The sequence below is a fragment of the Hyposmocoma kahamanoa genome, unplaced genomic scaffold, assembly GCF_003589595.1.
Source record: "Hyposmocoma kahamanoa isolate Upper Pololo Valley unplaced genomic scaffold, ASM358959v1 78, whole genome shotgun sequence".
NCBI lineage: Eukaryota > Metazoa > Arthropoda > Insecta > Lepidoptera > Cosmopterigidae > Hyposmocoma > Hyposmocoma kahamanoa.
In genome coordinates this window covers 13,487,185-13,506,809 of record NW_020653945.1, presented here as the reverse complement: position 1 = coordinate 13,506,809, position 19,625 = coordinate 13,487,185, and the positions used below count along the sequence as shown (strand labels likewise).

Below are 19,625 nucleotides of genomic sequence, written 5' to 3'. Positions count from 1 at the left end.
TCAGTACAAATCGGCAATTTCATACTTTAACCCCTATTATTTAAATATTTATTGAATTGATATTCAATTATATTTTATGTGAAATTACTCCACTAGTGTGTTATAATTATTAGTACAAAGATCGAACACTCAGAAAAAAATCCTTCAATCCGGCTGGATTCGAACCGACGTCTTCTAGCATACCGTGCCAGACGCTATACCAACTAAGCCACGGAACGAACCAGCGAACCTCACGAATTTTTCTATGTGCTTGTTGTCGTGTCTTTGTATTTGCTTTTTCAAGGACTTTCTAGCCGTAGCGCCATCTACGAGAAATCTATGAAAGTATTTCGTCACCCAGTCATATACTTTTACAGCTACCAGCCCCGGCTAAAGATGTCGCTATTCACGGTATTTAAATTTTTATTGAATTCATATTCAATTACTTTTTATGTGCAATTACTCCACTAGTTTGTTATAATTATTAATACAAAGATCGAACACTCAGAAGAAATTCCTTCGATCTTCTAGCATATCGTGTCAGACGCTATATCAACTAAGCTACGGAACGAATCAGCGGACCTCACGAATTTTTCTATGTGCTTGTTGCCGTGTATTTGTATTTGGTTTTTCAACAACTTTTTAGCCGTAGCGATGATGATTAATATTTTCACACTATTTATATTTTTTTAGTTAAATTTCCTGAACGATTAATTACATTGACAATATCTAAGATTTGGATTGTTCGAGGTCTAATTGCATGTTTTAGATGGGATTACAAATACTCGAGCTGTTTTAATTTTCTTAAGCGTCTCTAGTACTTTGCCAGTGGGAGTACTTAAATGTTTAAAAAATATTATATGTAAATATATAGTTACAGTATAATGCTCTGGCCACACAGAGGCGGCCGCGGAAGCGTTCCGGGCGCGGGAATTTTTGTAATGTTCGAATTCATATGTATGGCCATTAGGGCTAGCACGACAAGGCGCGACTTGAGCGAGAGGGACATAAAGCGCGAGATACTGCTATTTTCGCATACAAATCACGCGCTCTATGTCGCTCTCTCGCAAGTCGCGCCCTATTGTGCTAGCCCTACAGAGCATAAAAGTCATAACAAAGGTAAGTTCAAATTTCTAGATTGACCTTTCCTCCATTTTGGACCTTTCCTTCTCCTCCTTCTATTCTATGGGTAAACGTGTATGAATAAGGACTGAAAATACTCATCTTCAACTTCCGTCATGCAATTTAAGAACTGAAGTAGTCATGATTTGAGAATAGTATCGGAACCATAATAGTTGACTACAATATGTCGTCATAACGCTCCAGATGATTTATTTTCGAAGGAAGCGAGAGCGGGCCAGAGTCGTAAATGAATACTTATCAGTTGTTTAGGGCTGTGGCAAATCATCGCAAGACATAATGTATCATTACGTTTATTGAATATCACGATGTTTTACAATTATATTCAATTACAATTATTAATACAAAGATCGAACACTCAGAAAAAAATTCCTTCGATTCTGCCGGATTCGAACCGACGTCTTCTAGCTTACCGTGCCAGACGCTATACCAACTAAGCCACGGAACGAACCAGCGGACCTCACGAATTTTTCTATGTGCTTGCGTCGTGTCTTTGTATTTGGTTTTTTCAACGACTTTTTAGTCGTAGCGCCATCTATGAGAAATCTATGAAGGATTTATCACCCAGTTAGTACCTTTACTGTTACCAGTCCTGGCGAGAGATGTCGCTATTCGATGTATTTTAAATTATTTTTGAATTGATATTCAATTATTTTTTGTGAAATTACTCCACTAGTTTTGTTATAATTATTTAATACAAAGATCAAAAACTCATAAAAAATTCCTTCGATCCGGCCGGATTCGAACCGACTTCTTCTAGCTTACCGTGTCAGACGCTATACTAACTAAGCTACGGAACGAACCAGCGGACCTCACAAATTTTTCTATTTGCTTGCGTCGTGTCTTTGTATTTGGTTTTTTCAACGACTTTTTAGCCGTAGCGCCATCTATGAGAAATCTATGAAAGATTTACCATCCAGTTAGTACCTTTACAGTTACCAGTCCTTAAATCTTTCATACACGACACGACGCAAGCACATAGAAAAATTCGTGAGGTCCGCTGGTTCGTTCCGTGGCTTAGTTGGTACAGCGTATGACACGGTAAGCTAGAAGACGTCGGTTCGAATCCGGCCGGATCGAAGGAATTTTTTCTGAGTGTTTGATCTTTGTATTAATAATTATAACAAAACTAGTGGAGTAATTTCACAAAAAATAATTGAATATCAATCAATAACAATTTATATTCAATTATTTTTGTGAAATTACTCCTCTATAATTACTCTTCCACTAGTTTGTTATAATATTATTAATACAAAGATCGAACAAAGAAAAATTCCTCCGATCCTGCTGGATTCGAACCAGCGACCTCGCCATATAGTGGGCTGATGTAGCCGGTTCCAAGGAACTTTTCTTCGTGTTCGATTTTTATATTCATAATTATAATAATGTATTATTTTATGTACATATTTTTTTCTGAATCTTTTTGGATGTGGCAGTTGCTTAATCAGTACATTAGTATAAATCAATTTTAAACGTCATCAAACCTTTTACATGTCGAGTTCTTAGATTTTCACGATTGCTACACCGTAGAAATGAAACTATTTTTTCGGATCTAAATCGCGTTACATATGTTTTCTCAAAGAAACCTACGTGTCTTGTAAAGAACCCGAAGCGTCCTCATTTTTAGCGTTTAAATTTCTAAAGTTCAGGAATGGGGTCCGAAAATTAATAAAGATTTGACAACTACAAAATAGTTTGCAACTAAGATGAGTTCACAGGGTTGCACATGCCTAAAATTGTTTTGCTCTTAGGTAAATCAACATCACTGCGGTGCATATGAGACTTTCACAACATATAGTTTATTGTCCCACTTTGAAAATTTGCATGTTCCGTTTATCTGACAACCTTATCTTGCGTATGACCTGCCCCTGGGACATGTGTGTGCTTTACGACGAGTAAAATAGAACGCTGCTATTAAGCCCCGTGTCCTTTCCGTATTTGCCATTACGCATAAAGTTTTTTATAACAGACTCTGAAACACAGTAGATTTTACTAGATAATAATAATCTTATTATTAAACACATTTTATGTAAATATCGTGCCAAGTCTGAGGACTTTCATAGATGACATTGGAAATCTGCCTCCAGATGAATTGACGCAAATTTGATGATCAAAATCGTTATTTTATTGAGTACTCAACTTGAATATACAATCCTTTTGATAGTCAGTTCAAATATAAGTAGTAAATACGTATAGCGCGTTCAAAAATCCGCAGCAGCTTGCAGAGAGGCAATCAAAACATTAATGCATTAACATTAAACGCCGATTAAGATAATGCTAATTGAGGCTTTTATGCGAAACGGAAACATCCGGATTTCGACCTTTGCAAAGATTCAAGATTCAATATTAATTTTAGCAAAGTCGACCTATCCGACCCTGATTACTTCAGCATTATTTTTAACAGACCTATCGTACAAGCACGAAAATAAATCGAGATTTATGATAATTCTCTCTCGCTAGATTCGGTTTGAGACAATTGCCATATTTTTATCCATAAACAAATATGTTTTCTGAAGAGAAATACATAATAAGTGCCTATATTTGCATTTTTTGTAATCTTTATAAAATGCAGATATTAACATCAGTCGTACCAGTAGCTCAGAAAATAGCTTACAAAAGAAGAAATTTACGAGGGAGCTGTGGCGGTCTATGAACTGACAGGAGTATTTTTTTTTATTGGATGTACAAAACAGTTTACATTCAGTGGAACAAATTGCGATATAATTTATAGTCTTAATCTAGAATGTAGACCTAATACTTGTACATACAGCATTATTATGCGAAGTGTAAACATATTTGCATAAGGATTACACAAAACAAAAAAGTGGAAAAGTGAGATTACAACTTAAAACTAATGCAACTAAAGACTAACCTATGTTAGTACAAAGTATATTAATTTGGCAGGACTTTTTTTACTTTTTTTTAATTAGGAGTTGAAATATTTGAGGAGATTGGTACGAATTCGACAAAGATTGTTGTCGAAAACATCAATGTGACTGTGATTCTGATATCAGTAAATCATTGTAGGTTCGGCATATTCTAGTCACGGGGTTATAAAAGGATGTGTTATTTCGATAAACATTTAACACAAAGGTTTTAGGACGACGAAGATTTGGTTTAATGTTAAAGTTAATGTGAGATAACAGACCAGGAGAAACAACGCTGCCGTGTATGACTATGTAAGACTACAATGTCTTGTATTTTGTTAATCTATTTAATTAATTAGATGGAAAAACTCTTTTTTATCCAATTGTTTAACATTGCAAGTGAATTAGAATTATCAGCAAGACTACCTATAATATCAATCACAGGCTCAGATATACATACAGCATGTTGATTAATTACACTTATATCGCTAGTATATTATATAAAATCACAAAGATAATTTGGTCTGTGGATAAGTCCAAAGACATTTTAAGGGCAACATACATATCAGTGACAATTTAATAAAGTGCATTGCCAGTATAGAAATAATGACAGCGATTTGATGAAATAACAATATTAATCAGGTGCCAGACTCAAAAATACATCTCAGTGTTGGCGTTGCGTCTACAAACATATAAAACAATGATTGTGTACAAACCACAGACTAAACAAATATATGAAACAGACTAGTTTTTGTCCTCTTCATATATTTTGCAATAACTATAAACGAAGTAGGAGCGACTAACAGAAGTAAACCCTGGCGGACTGCCAACCTTCAAAAATATTGTTCTCCAGAGGCAAAAAAAAATTACATTTGTCAAAAATAACCTCGTTATTTTCATTGCGTATTACGTACATAATTGATTTAAGTTATCATATTTTCACTGGTCAGGCAATTTAAAATTCAAAATAATCTTAGATCTAAAACCGACAAAGATAATCAGTAAACAAATGCGCATAAAATAAACATAGAAAGCATTGGCAATGTTCCGAGATTCAATCTGAGGACAATCCATTGAAGTTACGACGTGGGTATTTTCTACAGATCATAATTAGGCATCTGCAACTTAAAGACTCTAATCTAAGCCTGTCGCAAAAAACTTGTAGCGAAATATTTTAACTTATTTCTAGATCTGTTCTATAAATACTTCTAATGAAACTTAATATGAAAATGCGTCTATTAGCCGAAGTATTCTAATAAAAATTACAAAAACTATGTAATTTAGTGGCGACCAAATCATACTATCATGTAAAAATAATCAATAACCCTTACTACGAGTATATGTGTATTTCATCGCGTTGCATCAGGGAAACGGCTTGCGTCAGTAATGAGTAGCAGTCAGCGATCAGCGCACGAGACGAGGATGCTAATATCATTGGACCTCGGGTCTTTGACTCTAGTCGCTGAATTATTCATAATAAACATAATTTTGAACGATGATCTTTGTATTTATAGGTATGTATTCTACATAAGTTTTTATATCTTCCTACGCACCGATCTTATTTCTGAACGCTTCTAACTTCAAATATTCATTGTTACATGTTTAGATTGACAGAACAATCTATATCGGATAATAAACTAAATCCGTTATCTGAAGGCAACCTGCTGTAGAAATGCAAAAGTGAATGTTCGATTGCGGAAACAATGTTCATGAGGTGCTTAGACCCATGGTGACGAAACTGTTTAGATTCATGACGCGATTTCTTGCAACACACATGAATCTTGTGGTTTCACGTCTTACTAAAGCGTCAAAGGGTAATAAACCTTCTTTCTTCTTATTAGAATCATTCACAACAAAGAATTTTATTTATGAAATATTATGAAATATGCATATACTGGCATTTACATATTACTTATTGAGGTATTGCCGAGTAATCTAACAATTAGTTGGATTAAAAACTCGACAACAAAGAAATATTTATAACATGGTTCACGTTTCCCAGACCTTCGCCTTTTCGTGAGACCAATTATTTATTATAATGACATTTCCTAGCACCTAAGCCTCGCCTACATCTATTACAGCTGATCTTCCGAGCACATTATTGTTTGTGGAACGCAGTACTAGTGGGTGGCTAAGGGCGGTCAATGAAAATGGATTCAACATCCATTAAAATGCAAGTTCAACTTCTTTGCGGGCATTAATTTTATACATATTTTATATATTATCTTTGTACGTTGCTTTTGCGTAAAAAAACTGAAAAAATAGTGTATATTTTACATGAAAGATGAAAGTTACATCATAGTATTAAGGCGGGTGTATTCTGCAAAGCTATTTACAAGAAAAACAATTCGATTGAATAGGCAGATTACTCTGGCGGGTTTCGATGAGCGAAACCAATTTCTTCCCGGTTGATTAAGATCAATTTGACTGGACAACGTACGTGACTGCTGTAAAGAAATAGCAAGTGTCAAGGCAAAAAAGTATTTTGCAAATCTTCTTACAAATAGCTTGCACACGCATTAGGTACGAAGAGTTAAACAGATCGTGACAAAATTTTGAAGAGTAATGAATCTGCTAACTGGCTTAAATCCTTTTAGCGTCATATTGTAAATATATTGTCATTATAGGAATATCCTTTACGGTACTTAATATACATTAGCCACTATACATAGGTGTCCTATAGGGCATATATACTTGGCAGATGAGATACGAGTGGTAGATAAACAGACAATGTACGCATATGGGACGACAAATGGAGGGTAGAGTGCGGTTTAATATCGGCATATCCTTGAATACATTAGCGTTATGCTAACTGCTAACTTTAATGCCATTGCAAATTTGCCGTGTAATATAAGTTTACACGTTTAATGAAATTAGTCCTGGACCAACTTTAAAGTATGCTTATGAGATACACTCTCTAAGTCGATATTTACGTACACGCCATTTCGCAGTATATATTAAAACATTCCTTTTTTTAACGGAAGATTCCGGTGTGCAAATGTCACGCGACTAAATGAAAATTTCAAAGAAAAGTAATATGTGAAAAGAGAAAATTACTAAAGATTAGTGAAAATTGTACTACAAATTTTCTTTTGTGAAACGTTAAAAAATGTCGTACCTAGTACTGACGACGATAGAGAACGTAAATTGAATTTTCTATATCGTTTCCTCTTTCGGGTAACGCGATTTTATACACATTGATATTGTTAACTAATCAAAAACCCACCTTTTACAGCTTATATAAGTCAAATATATACACCATGTTGTTTATGAACTATTAACTAAGCAGACACAAACGAAATCAAGATTATGTAGAATTAGAGTAAAAAGATTTCGTTTAATTAAGATTTTACCATTACGGTAAGTTATAGATAAATTTATAATTATGTCCACAAAATGGCATTCATCAGTCAAACAGACATTAAAGTAAGCGCCGGAGATTATGAAAATATTTGTTTACGTACATCAGGTACGTTACTTTGCTCAGATAAGAATAATGCCAACATAAATCAGATAGCGACTGATTTATCAAAACGAAACCGTAAATTTGTCACGTAGGTAAACACTCTTGTGTATATTTGCTTTTAGTAGCAACTGAAAACGAAGGCTTTTTGAATGTGGAATTTTTTCAACTTTATTTGTCGTACCATGGACAACAGTTATAACGATCAAAAATTTTTTTAAATAAGGTAAGGTCGATTCGTAACATTTTGTGTGTTAATCGCGTGAAGAAAGCAAGAAACTAATTAATTAAAAATTTCTTGATGAAACGTGATAATAACAAGACCAGTATGTGCAGTAACAAAATTTCGAGTTTTAAGGCGTCAAAGAACACGAAATATGCAATGTAAAGAAAAAACGAAAATAAAAGAAGAAAAACCGAGACAGAAAACTTTACTGTAAAGTTTATTTTAGTCATGTGATATATTAAAATTCGGCGTAGGTCAATCATGTAGTGTGTTATTTAAAAAACAGCTTGTGCGTTTACGTTGGCGACCCTGACAGAGCGCACCCACTTCGGCAGCACTAACAATCGGACTCGGAGTAGAGCATTTTGAGTCAAGGAAATCTAGTTCATGGAGTTGTAGTTATTCATTTCCATTCTACTGCAACACTTTATAGAACATTATATGGCATTGCATGATGAGTTACCGTCATTCGAACAACGTAAACATCAATTAATACTCGATTTATGCATATAGGTGCATTGAGCAACCGTCATGAAGAAAAAAACGACAATGTTAATCAATAAGTCAGGAAATCAGATTAAAACATAACTGACGAGTCGCAAGAACAATGAAGTGAATTAAAATACCTGTTCTTTAGCATGTTATCCGGCACGAACACGTTCCACCAGGAGGGTCGCTTCTGGCGCACATAAGTCGGTACGTCCCCCTCTTCGTCAGTGTCGTTGCCTCCTGACTTTCGTCTCTTTTTGCGCTCGAGCTGCAGTCGCGCAGCCCATGAACGTCGGCGGCCTTTATCATTCGGCCCAAAACCTTCTATCCCAACCGGAACGGCCAACGAAGCCCGTCGAGGAGCTTCAGGCGGGGGAGCATCAAATTCGGTCAATTTTCTATACCTTTCTGCAAAAGTAGCATCGGATGCTCTACGACCATTAGGCATTGGACGTGCTGGCTTATCATCAAAAACCACGGCTAAATCAGAGAAGGCTTCATCATCGTCAGTGTCGGGTGCAGGAGGTTCTTCGCTGAAGCGTCGAGGAGTCTCATCAGCAGACTCCTGCAAGCTGGCGAGTTGCAGACTGGGGCGGTGCGTGCGAAGTCCGCGTGGAGCGTTCCGCGGTCGCCCACCCTGTAGCCGCGCCAATGCCAGCGGCACCGGCGACTCCGTCAGCGTCGGTTCACTTCCACTCATAGTCACAAAATTCACTTACACTTATATCCAAATTATTGAGCTAACGTTATAGTCACGGCTCCTTCATTTTAGAATTTTTGATGGAACGCTGTCAGAACTCAGAAAATAATGTCAAATATTTTCAGTTCTTTGGGTTTCGTTCACTGTTCAGCGTATTAATAAAAAACCAACGGTCCGTAAATTTTAAAACGATCCCAATCCTAATGTGTGGCAAAGAGGTGTTTACAATCTGAACAGATACAGGTAAATAATCTATTTTCGAATTAGTTTTGAATACGTATTCAGTCGTATTACAAACATAAAGGCTGTGAAAAATTAAATTAGGGTGGTAAAAAGAAAATCCAATCAATTTGGTTTGAAAAAAGATACCCTTTTTATTCTATAGCTTCATTAATCATACTTTGACATTCACCTCGGCACGGAGTTGCCGGATTTAGTACAAATGGCCCGTCGCATCAGTCTGCTGCCAAAGGCACGAAACGCCTGCAGGCCATTCGACTTTTGTTCAGAATGTCCGACAAATTGGTTGATTTCACTGACAATGGCTAACGAATTAATTGGTTATCCGTTTCAATAAACTGAAATTTAAGCCATAACGGTATATTAGTAACGAACGATGTCAAATATTTCGGGAGCTATTTCTTATCTAGTCACGTGTGATAATCTAAACGGAAGTTAATTATAAAGGTGATATATATACCACGACAAAGAAACTGAACATGTTACTTTGAGCAATATATGACTCGACTGTGTAATCTTGAAGGTCTATTTGGAAAACTGCTGAGGTTTATTTTCAACTCGTAATAACAAGTAAGAAATCGTAGTAACAAGTGTCGTGGAGGGTTCTGGCGACAGGCGCTATGCCATATAAGTGAGCAGGCGGTGCAGCTTTCGTAACAGCATAGGCGTCACCGGTTCACGCGCGCTTCATCGAACCAGGGAAAGTTATTAACAGCTTGTATAAATAGCCGCCTCTTTTTACTAGAGGAGACGATGCTACCGGTTCACGACGTTTTGATAGCACCTATGACCTTACCAGTAAATGCTGCTGCATTTGGACTGTATCCAGAACTCTGACGAGCACTGCGATTTACGCTGTCATCGCCATAATGTGTTGTTTTTTTTTTAATTTATGTGCGAAATTTAATTTGAAATTTACCACGAGCTGAAATGAAACCTGCACGTCGAAAAAATTCACAGCCCTCGGAAAACATGTGAAGTTGGGCCTGAGTGGCGAACTATGGTCTAAACCCTCGTCTGAGAGAAGATCCGTGTCCAGTCGTGAGACGTATAAATGGGTTGATGATGACGGTAAATGTGTCTATTGGTTTTATTTGTGTATGTCACGTGAATTGGTCTCTTGAAATAGTAAAACAGAATCAGTTGTGCCGTCGGACATTCGTAATCAAGGTCGTGAAACAATTGAGTTTATTAATTGACACTTATTAAGCTTAGAGCTTCGTTAATGGAAATACGTATATGATAATCGTGCATGAAGCCAATGAACTAGATCATTAAAAAATATCTATTGTTTCTTATACTTATTCTAATCAATTATTTCATTAAGACACTAAAACTAAATAACAATTACGAAATAAAATTAAAATGTTGCCACAACTGGGTCAAGGCAAAATGAGCAGATAAGTTAGATGAGATTGAGCAGAGTGAACTGAAAAAAAATCCTAATTCAACGTAGAGCATAACAATTAAGTATATGAACAGTACGGTAAGGTAACCCATATAGGCCAATCTTATAAGAAACGGCCTCCCAATGTCACCGAGGGGATTAACATATCAAAAAGAGACATTAGACGCGACTCCGCCCGCCGCCACCAGTTCTAACGAATACGACACTAGTTACGTATAAATTGTTAAAAAACAAGCGATTTTATCGTAACATACTCGTATCCAACACGACGCAAAAATGTATCGCGAACTTATAGATTTATCAGCGGCGATTTATTGCAATTCATAGCTCCATTGCTAGTGTCTACTTATACACGGCACAATGTGCTATGGTGTGATTAAGATACGTGTACGTGTCCAAATCATTTTTGTTTACACAATGGAACAGTCAGATACGAAAACTTAGAAGCTAAAGCGCACCTCACATTCTCTTGTTGATAACACACTTGAGTAAAAGGTTGTAATTCGTTAAAGCTTTTGAAGTTTGACGATGTTTACATTTTGTTTGAAGTGCGCAGAAAGTTTTTATTAACGCTCTCAGCTAAAACAAGATCTAGAGCTACTCTGTCATAACAACGACATAACGTAAATTATTATTACTATTTGTGACACGAATGTTAGGAACGTCTTAGAAACAGGCGATAATCAATAAATGTTTTAGGTAAGAATCTTTGGAGAATAAAACAGAGGTACTATTTCAGATGTTGTGAGATATGTAGCCCATAATGTTTTAACAGACGAATAATGAGAAGCCGTAGTCAGGGTGCGGGACTGATAAAAAACCTTGGACTCGCCATAGTTACGGCACACCCCGGACACTCCATACAACGGTCGACAATTATTTACCTACTACTACTACATACAGCAAGGCAATATCTGCACAGGCGCAAATGTGTGCGTGAAGTGGCAGGGTTACCCACCACTTTCTCGCACTATTTCGTTACGTGGTCAGAGCGGCAACATAGCGAAAATTCTAACGCGAACCTGTTATCTATGATTCTGTTCATAGAATCCTAATAATTATACATGTCTGTTAGGTATTTATATCGATATATTATTATATTTTTCATTAATTCACTAACTAGAGTAATATTGAAGATTTATTTCAAAAATGTATTAAAAGCACTTAAAATTTTATAATGTAATTTATAGAGAGGACACTGACTCCTGTAACACAGGTTATACCTAGCTCAGGTGTCAGGGACTTCACTATTGTGTTGTAACTATTTTGTAACAATAAATATTATTATTATATTATATATTATATTTCGGACAAAGTTCTTTTAAGTGCGGTAACCAAGGTATTTGAAATTGCTTGTCCAAATTTAGTTAATAATTAGATATATTCACTACCTACGTAATATTTATCGGCAATACGAATAGAAAATTCGCGAAGTCATGGCGTCTCATTATATTGATATAATAAATCTGTATTTTTTATACATACATATATTACTCTGCAATAAATAAATGAAGAAAACAATAACTGAATGAGTCTCAGATATATTTTTTTTAAACTACGTTTTATCTTTCGGAAAATGATGATAAGCAGCCGTACACAGCACAATTCACGACCATCATAAATAGTAACGTAAAGTGATGTTATTAACGTACAAGTTTCGTAATGAATAAATGAAAACTATATTCAAATATCAAATCTTCGCGCGAAAACGGCTCGCCGGCAGCCTTGTTGTCGTTCAGTCAATGTGACCGGCAATGTGCGGTGCGTGGTGCGGTATCTAAAACTAGGGAGGGGCGGAGAGTGTCCGTATTCTTATTATTTATTCTCTGGTTACGGTTATTTTCATTATGAGTCGCATTCGGCTTTTAAATCATTACGCGGTTTGTGGTAATAACCTAATAGTGATAAAGCACGCACAAACGCTCGTAAATGTGCTGGCGCCTTTACTACGCTTGTTCTTCCATAGTTATCGCACGTACTGAACATTATAAAACTTATTCCGTACGTAAAGTATTCCTACAACGTAAACATATCCAATAAACAATTATGTACATTTTCGGTGACAAAATTTACCAAACTAGATGGAACGTTCCAATTAAAATATTGAGGAAACAGCATTTAAGCAGGCCATTAGACTGTATACGCATCGCCATAAAAGATAATTGATAGTTTCCTATACGTGAATGCGAAATAGATGATGAAGGTCTCGACAAGGACAGTTTATTTACTCGATCTTCTTTTGATCATCAAATGTAAACTACACTGCAAATTATGCAACATTGTAACCAATAGTTAGAAATTAGCTAATACTACGATAATCTAAATAGCCGCATTGGCACGATAGAAAGCAAAAAAACACATATACTAATAAATTAGCTTTTATCTGATTTTAGAATATTAAAAATTCTAACTTTTATTGAAATATACAAAAGATAAAAATATTATTTTATAAATAGTATGATCTTAACATTGAATGACTGACTGACATAGGACGGGATGATATCACGACCAGCCAATAAAGTGAGCACAGTAATCTCAAGACAGACTTACTTTATCTCAAAGATTTTCTTCAAAAACATAATGTAAGTTTAATAAAAATTCATGTTTCGATAAATTTCACCGATAAGACAAGCAATGCTCATGCTCACAAGGCCACAATTAGGCTATTTTATGGAATCGGTCCTTCTTGATGCGATTTTGATGCTCCAAAATATTTCGATATTCATCTCAATTGCCTTTTCGTTAGACACACAAACGTGCGAATATCTTTAACACATTTTGCGTGACTATAGAGTTATTGCGAATATTCTAGAATAATATTTTACATTTATTTAAAATTTGCTTGCTGTTTAAGAGATTAGATGGAAGTCTATGAAACCGGTATCGCAGGTTTCGGGATTATTGGCGCGCAGCGAGCGCGCGTAGGATTAGTCTATTTTCAGTATTATTACTACAGGCATCACAAAGATAAAATTCAAATGCACTTGAAAAGATTACTACATAATTACTCACAAATTTATCGAAGTGACTTCATTTGTTTTTATTTGTAGGGAATACATTAGCAAGAACGCAGCGAGATACAATAACGGTACGAACAATGGGACTGCAACATAAACAAGGCATAGGTAATGAGACGACAACGTGCTCAGAATATAAATTAATTGTTAACAAATACACTTATACCGGACAAAGAAGTAATCGCCAATCATTAATTCAATCGAAATGAACATAGAATCCTAAATGCATGTGACTGACTGGATAGTGTCGTCTCTTGATATGGAAATGATGTAGTAAAATAGACTGTCTGCTGTTAACTTATATTATAATATAAGTTAAGCACGTTCATGAATTTTTATTGTCCATTACAATTGCTGGCAGAACAGAAAACAGAAATGTAGTAAACAGTTACAAAGTTCCTTTGTTACACATTGAAAAAGCGTACCGCAAAGTATCACGTGTTTATTACACGGTTTTTGGGGACAACTGGCAAGTCACTACATACTATGTAGTACAATTTAACAACAAAAACCATTGATCTAAATTAGCCGAGCACACAAATGATTCTCTGATACGAATAATGTAACCATTTCAACTTTAGAAGACGAGAAGTATGTTTATATACTGTTCCTTTTGGACATACTTATTTGAAGGATTACGAGCTTTGAGATAAAAGTAACAATTAATTATTTTATTATTATTAAGTAGAGTTATTAGAACCACTTACTATCTGAGACGAGTTTGGTTACAATTTTGTCGCCGAGAGCAAACAAAACAAACGCTGTGCCATACGCGGAGACAACATTTCCTTAAATGTAATTACATCAATTATCAGCATGACACACGCATGTTTTGCAGATTCGAGGAAAACGGGAATTATTTCATGGAATATTTATGGCACAATGCGAATCAGAATCAATTACAACCAATGAACAATAATTGCTACAACACCATATTATTAGACTAGGAATAGTCTCTTCACATAGGAGAATATAGTAGGTCAATAAGTCAGTACCGTTCATTATGACTGATAAACAAAATACAAATCTTGCAGCAGCGATGAACAATAACAAAAACATTGTACTAAATACAAAACTTTGAATTAATGGTATGAATTAAACAGTAGACTGAAACATTTAAGAAGTTTATAAAAACAAAATTTAAAAAGGCTTCATAAAAATAAGCAGAGAATGCATTGGTTTATTAAAATATTAGTATTATCACTGAAGCAAAAGCAAAAAAAAAAGTTATACAAGTCGAAAGGCACTTTATAAAAAACAAAAATGTTGAGGGGTACAACACTTGAAATGCCAAATACAAAATACATTGAAATCTTAATACAGAAAACAATGCATTGATATAGTTACGATACGTTTTCTACATAATATACATTGTACTTAGCATTTAAATTGACTTGTTGTTGATATTGCAAACAAAGTTCCGTAAGAATACGGGCACATAATTGATTATTGCCGGTTTACATAAAGAATATGTAACAAGACAAATTGTACACGCCTAATAAGAGAACGACTTGGCTTTATAACAAAGTTGCTGTGTCACTTGCAGTTGCATATGCAATCATATTCCCGTATTCGGACGTCATCCTGTGATAATTACGAGTTGTAATGTGGAATTTCTTGGTTAATTTAGCCAAATCTGGTGCAAATAATGACCTCATTAATCACTACGGCTCACACCAAACTGCGACCCGATTTCCAATCACGAAAACAAAAATACGGCGGACTCTCTAATAAAGAAATGGGGCAGAATAACTTTGGATATACTCTCTCTGGTGTTGTTAATAAAAAGATTAAAATACCGTATACCATAATACTTTTTTGTAAGAAAAGCATGTTTGGATACATGTTTCATTGAAGTTAACCGTACAATATTGTATTAACTGAGTTAGTACTAAATTAGCAAAGTCAACATAACGCACCCTTAATACATTAGTGTATTAACTCAATATAAGTGTTATTTTTTTGGAATCGATGGAAAACGAATTACTCACTTACTGTGAAAGATTATTAGAATTTATATATACGTTAACTTTATTACAGACAATCAAATAATTTCGTACTTGCCATATATATTTAATAATAAAAGGGAAAAATAATTTAATATTTCTCAGTAAAGTTTTGTCCAGATCTAGCTCACAAAAAGTGTGCCTCATTTTGACCTAAGTAGATGTCTTTTAATTCTTTCTTACAATAATCTAACGGCGATTTTATTGACTTGTAGATAATCAAATTTTACGCTCAGCAATAGCATGAAATTCAAGTTCATATATTCTGACTTACAACACTATTGTAATAGCAGTGTGATATGAGTTGAAGAAACGATTGTAAAGAAAGCAAATTGAATAAAAAAAACCTTGCAAGACAAAACTATTCGATCGGTTAGATTCCCACGATATTGATCCTTACGGGGATTGAGCTCATATAATAATGCTCATATTCAATGCAGAAGTGGACTGGATACCCTTTTACACGACCATGTATGGGCCTACCAAGGATATCAAGTCAGGTGCAAATACTTTCTGTTGATATTTAGCCATGTGCGAACAAAAGAGAGTTTTATTGAAAACTCTTTTGGAAAGTCCACAACTATTTTTCTGTAGGCGTTATGTAAGAATATTGTGAAATGGAGTTGAAAGTTGAACAAACAAAGAACAAATAGCTTCAATTATTTGTGTTTAATATCGAAAAAAAATGGATATTGTTGGGAATTTTAAAAGAATAATTGTAGCACAAGAATTTACTATGAGATGTAATAAACTTATTATTCTTAGCAGGTGCATTATGGCAACCCTGAATTTTATTGATCGCGTAACTCCCTAGCTGCAGCCCTGTGTTGCGGTGGACAGCTCAGTGCTCAAGTTACGCCTATTGCTAGAAAAATGTAGGTCGTGTCCGATTTCAAAGTGATACAAAGCGCAAAGGGACTTGCATAACTGACACTGATTTCATTTCAATCACGTCCAATCGTAATGTACAATTGAACTATGAGCTAATATCCAATATCGATAAGATAGCAGCAACATCCAAATGTGTGTGATTCAATCTCCTGATGTGTGATTAAGATTATATAAGCTGCTTTTGGTGAAAACGTGAATTTTATCAATATTGTGGCGACGATATGGTCCAAGTAAAATTAAATGAACGGTTATGTACTTCTATGAACTTTATTTAAAGGGATCCATTAGTATTTCGAAATAAATAATACAGTACAAATATTCGCGGATTTAGGTGAACATATCTTTTATGAATGGTATAACTGTATGAGCCGTAAAATATCCATAGAAATTTCAATTCTTTTTCAGTCCAATATAATCAGAATTTTATCATACTGTAACAAGTATATAATTGTTTTCACGGTTTTAACCAAAACTTCAGGTGATGTTGAATGATAACCCAAGAAATAATCTCAGTACATAGTACTAAAAAACCGACCTCAAAGGCTCGTGGAATAACATCTCACATCTGCCAAGTTTCAATAAAATCGGTTACCGGAAAGTGCGCAAAACCGGATTCATCCCCTCATCCCCTACTTTGCCATGCTTAGAGGTGGAATATTGTCTTCAAATTTAAATGGGACCACTGCTGAGGTACCCTCATTCCAGAAAATTAATCATCAAAATCGGTTCACGAATGAGTTATCGTCTAACATACACACAAAAAAAATATAGTCGAATTGAGAACTTCCTCCTTTTTTGTCGGTTAATAAGAAGACAGCGTAGAACAGTAATACTTTAACAGTGCTACATCGATAAGAGCATCGCTCTTAAATAAAACGAAAAGATGGAAAAATTTTATATTCGTAGGGGACAATCGATTATCTTTCTAGAAAACTACGCTACCTACATGCGAGTTATATAATAGTAGGTGCACAGTCGTTAAAATTTGGCACCTCATATAATAATAAATTACGGGAATTACTTTAAACCGTAATTGAAAAAACTCAAACAAAATTATGAAGCACAGCTTAGTTGTTTATGAAATGGCATGTTAGGTCATGGTCGTATGCTCGGTTTCACTGAACTAGTGTAACATGCCATTCGGCGTTGTACAACCTCAACAAGGATATAATACCCCACTACGACACATTCTTGCTCCAGCTGGCGTTGCTCAACAGACATCGAGGGACGTTCGATAACTTCATCAACACATGCCAACTTTTCGCACACTAAGTTCAATACAACAGTTTTGGAGCATTTACAACTTCGTAGACGCTTGTAGCAGTTCTGCTCTAAATAAGAAATCGCAAATTTATCACTCGACAGTTCATTATTCATTAATCAGAATCTGTAAGTTTTAGATTTGTTTACGCGCGACTGGCTTGACGAGGGTATACGCAAAAATCTGTCGAGGAGAAATCAACCAACAATCGAGTGGAACTGAATAAATACATAGATGTTTAAAATGTTGTATGCAATAAAATACAATATAACCGTGTTACTTCGCAAAGTTACGTCAGTTATAACTTTATAGTAATAAAATGGTCAAATATTCAATATTGGGGTAATGCCACACAAAGTCGGGATCGGTTTAAAACTTTTAACATTTTCGACGGTGTTCTTACGGGGTATGTGCAAACACCGACCTCCTTTCCCTGCTGCACTGGCGCAATGAACAAACAGAATATCTAGACGAAGATATCGACGCACGAAAATGTAGCAGAACTTGCGCACGCGACTTTCACTGTTGGTGTGCGCTTGCACGCGAACGCGACGTGCAAGGCGCTCGGCACCGAGAGTGCTACTGATGGCGACTTCATTGCCGCCGCTCGGTGGAGGGGTCTGAGTGCGCTATCTTCGTCACCTGATAACAGCCATCTCCACTGCTCTCCGCCAGCAGCATCTCCACCCCTGCACTTTCGTGCTCTGCATTTTATCTACTTATCGACCCGAGCTATTCAATAAAATTTAATGCAATAGATTTTCATCATGATCTTTTACAATTACAGTCTCTTTATCAGGTCACTCACCACCAACAAATAGAAAATACGAAACTGTATGTTACCAAGATTGTCTACCAACATTAATTTACGAATATATAATTGCGATTGTAATGCCATGAATATTTGTGCGTTCATGTTCATACAAACGAGTAGGTATTTGACATACGTATGTTTAAGTTAGCCATTCCGCCGCCTACATCTAAAAATGATGGCTCAACATATGCGGCATTCAAATCTAGAGTATAGAGACAAATTGATAAGAGTTGGTGTCAACAATCCAGGTGCAGGTCTGCGTGTGTTCGTGAAACCGTACACATCGCGGAGTGCGACTGAGAAAAACTTCCAGTTATACTTGCACACAGAGCTCACAATATAGAAAATAGGGACAGCTAGTTTGTTTTGTTCACATTTATTTATATACGTGATATTGTTTATGGTATTTCTCTTAGTTATCTTTAGCGTCATGCCTTACTGACAGCGTTCACAAAATTCCGAAAACCGACTTACGGAATATTTCGAAGCGTCACCGTCGACTGTTAAGGTCAGTCACTAAAATTAATATTATATTCTTCTTTTGCTTATTGAATGCTTCTTGGCGGTATTTTTTATAGATTTTTTAATTTTGGAGGCTTTTGCAGATTTTGCTACTCAGCGAGTATTGTAGGACACAATGTGAGAAAGTATGAACTTTCGTATTAGTATCTGAGATCGTAACGTAACACACATCAACTTACGAGAATTCAGACAGTACACGTAATATTTAAATTTATATCAGTCAAAATAGAATTTCTCGTCCTACGTAAAAGTGAATCGCGCTCATTGTATTCAAATTACACCTAATCGTCAGCACTATTCACAGTTGCATTAAATTGTAGTCGATCGCAGTACTACACCAAATTCCATAAAATATACCCAACGTTTGAATAATGCAGACGAGGAAATAAAGCTGGCTATTGATTTTCAAGCTTTCACTACTTAGAATAGAACGCACGGTTTCGCGACTGCGTTTTTTCATCGATATTATTGTTGTAACCTATTGTTGGCACAATTGTAAAAAGGTCACCATTTATTGATTACTCATATTTATTGGAGGGTGTAAGCAAACAAAATTGACACGATAAAAATATATTCAGTTAGCATGCAAATTATTGTTATAT

The 19,625-nt window shown here is 35.5% G+C and overlaps 1 protein-coding gene across 10 annotated transcripts in view; it reads right to left on the bottom strand.

Moving 5' to 3' along the window:
* LOC113233254 (nuclear receptor coactivator 7) overlaps nt 1-19,625 on the bottom strand; it is a 101,769-nt gene that overhangs the window by 40,863 nt on the left and 41,281 nt on the right. For 2 of the 10 annotated variants that reach the window (XM_026468297.1, XM_026468302.1), the window contains exons 1-2: nt 18,091-18,268; nt 8,302-9,064 (exon numbers count right to left, since the gene is read on the bottom strand). The exons of 4 other annotated variants lie outside the window; for them this stretch is intronic. In XM_026468297.1, the coding sequence (XP_026324082.1) occupies nt 8,302-8,864 (563 nt within the window). In that variant the 5' untranslated portion in view covers nt 8,865-9,064; nt 18,091-18,268. Of the gene's footprint in view, nt 1-8,301; nt 9,065-18,090; nt 18,270-19,625 lie in introns of those variants that run through there. 4 more of the 10 variants (XM_026468301.1, XM_026468298.1, XM_026468299.1 and 1 more) reach the window with 4 other exon arrangements.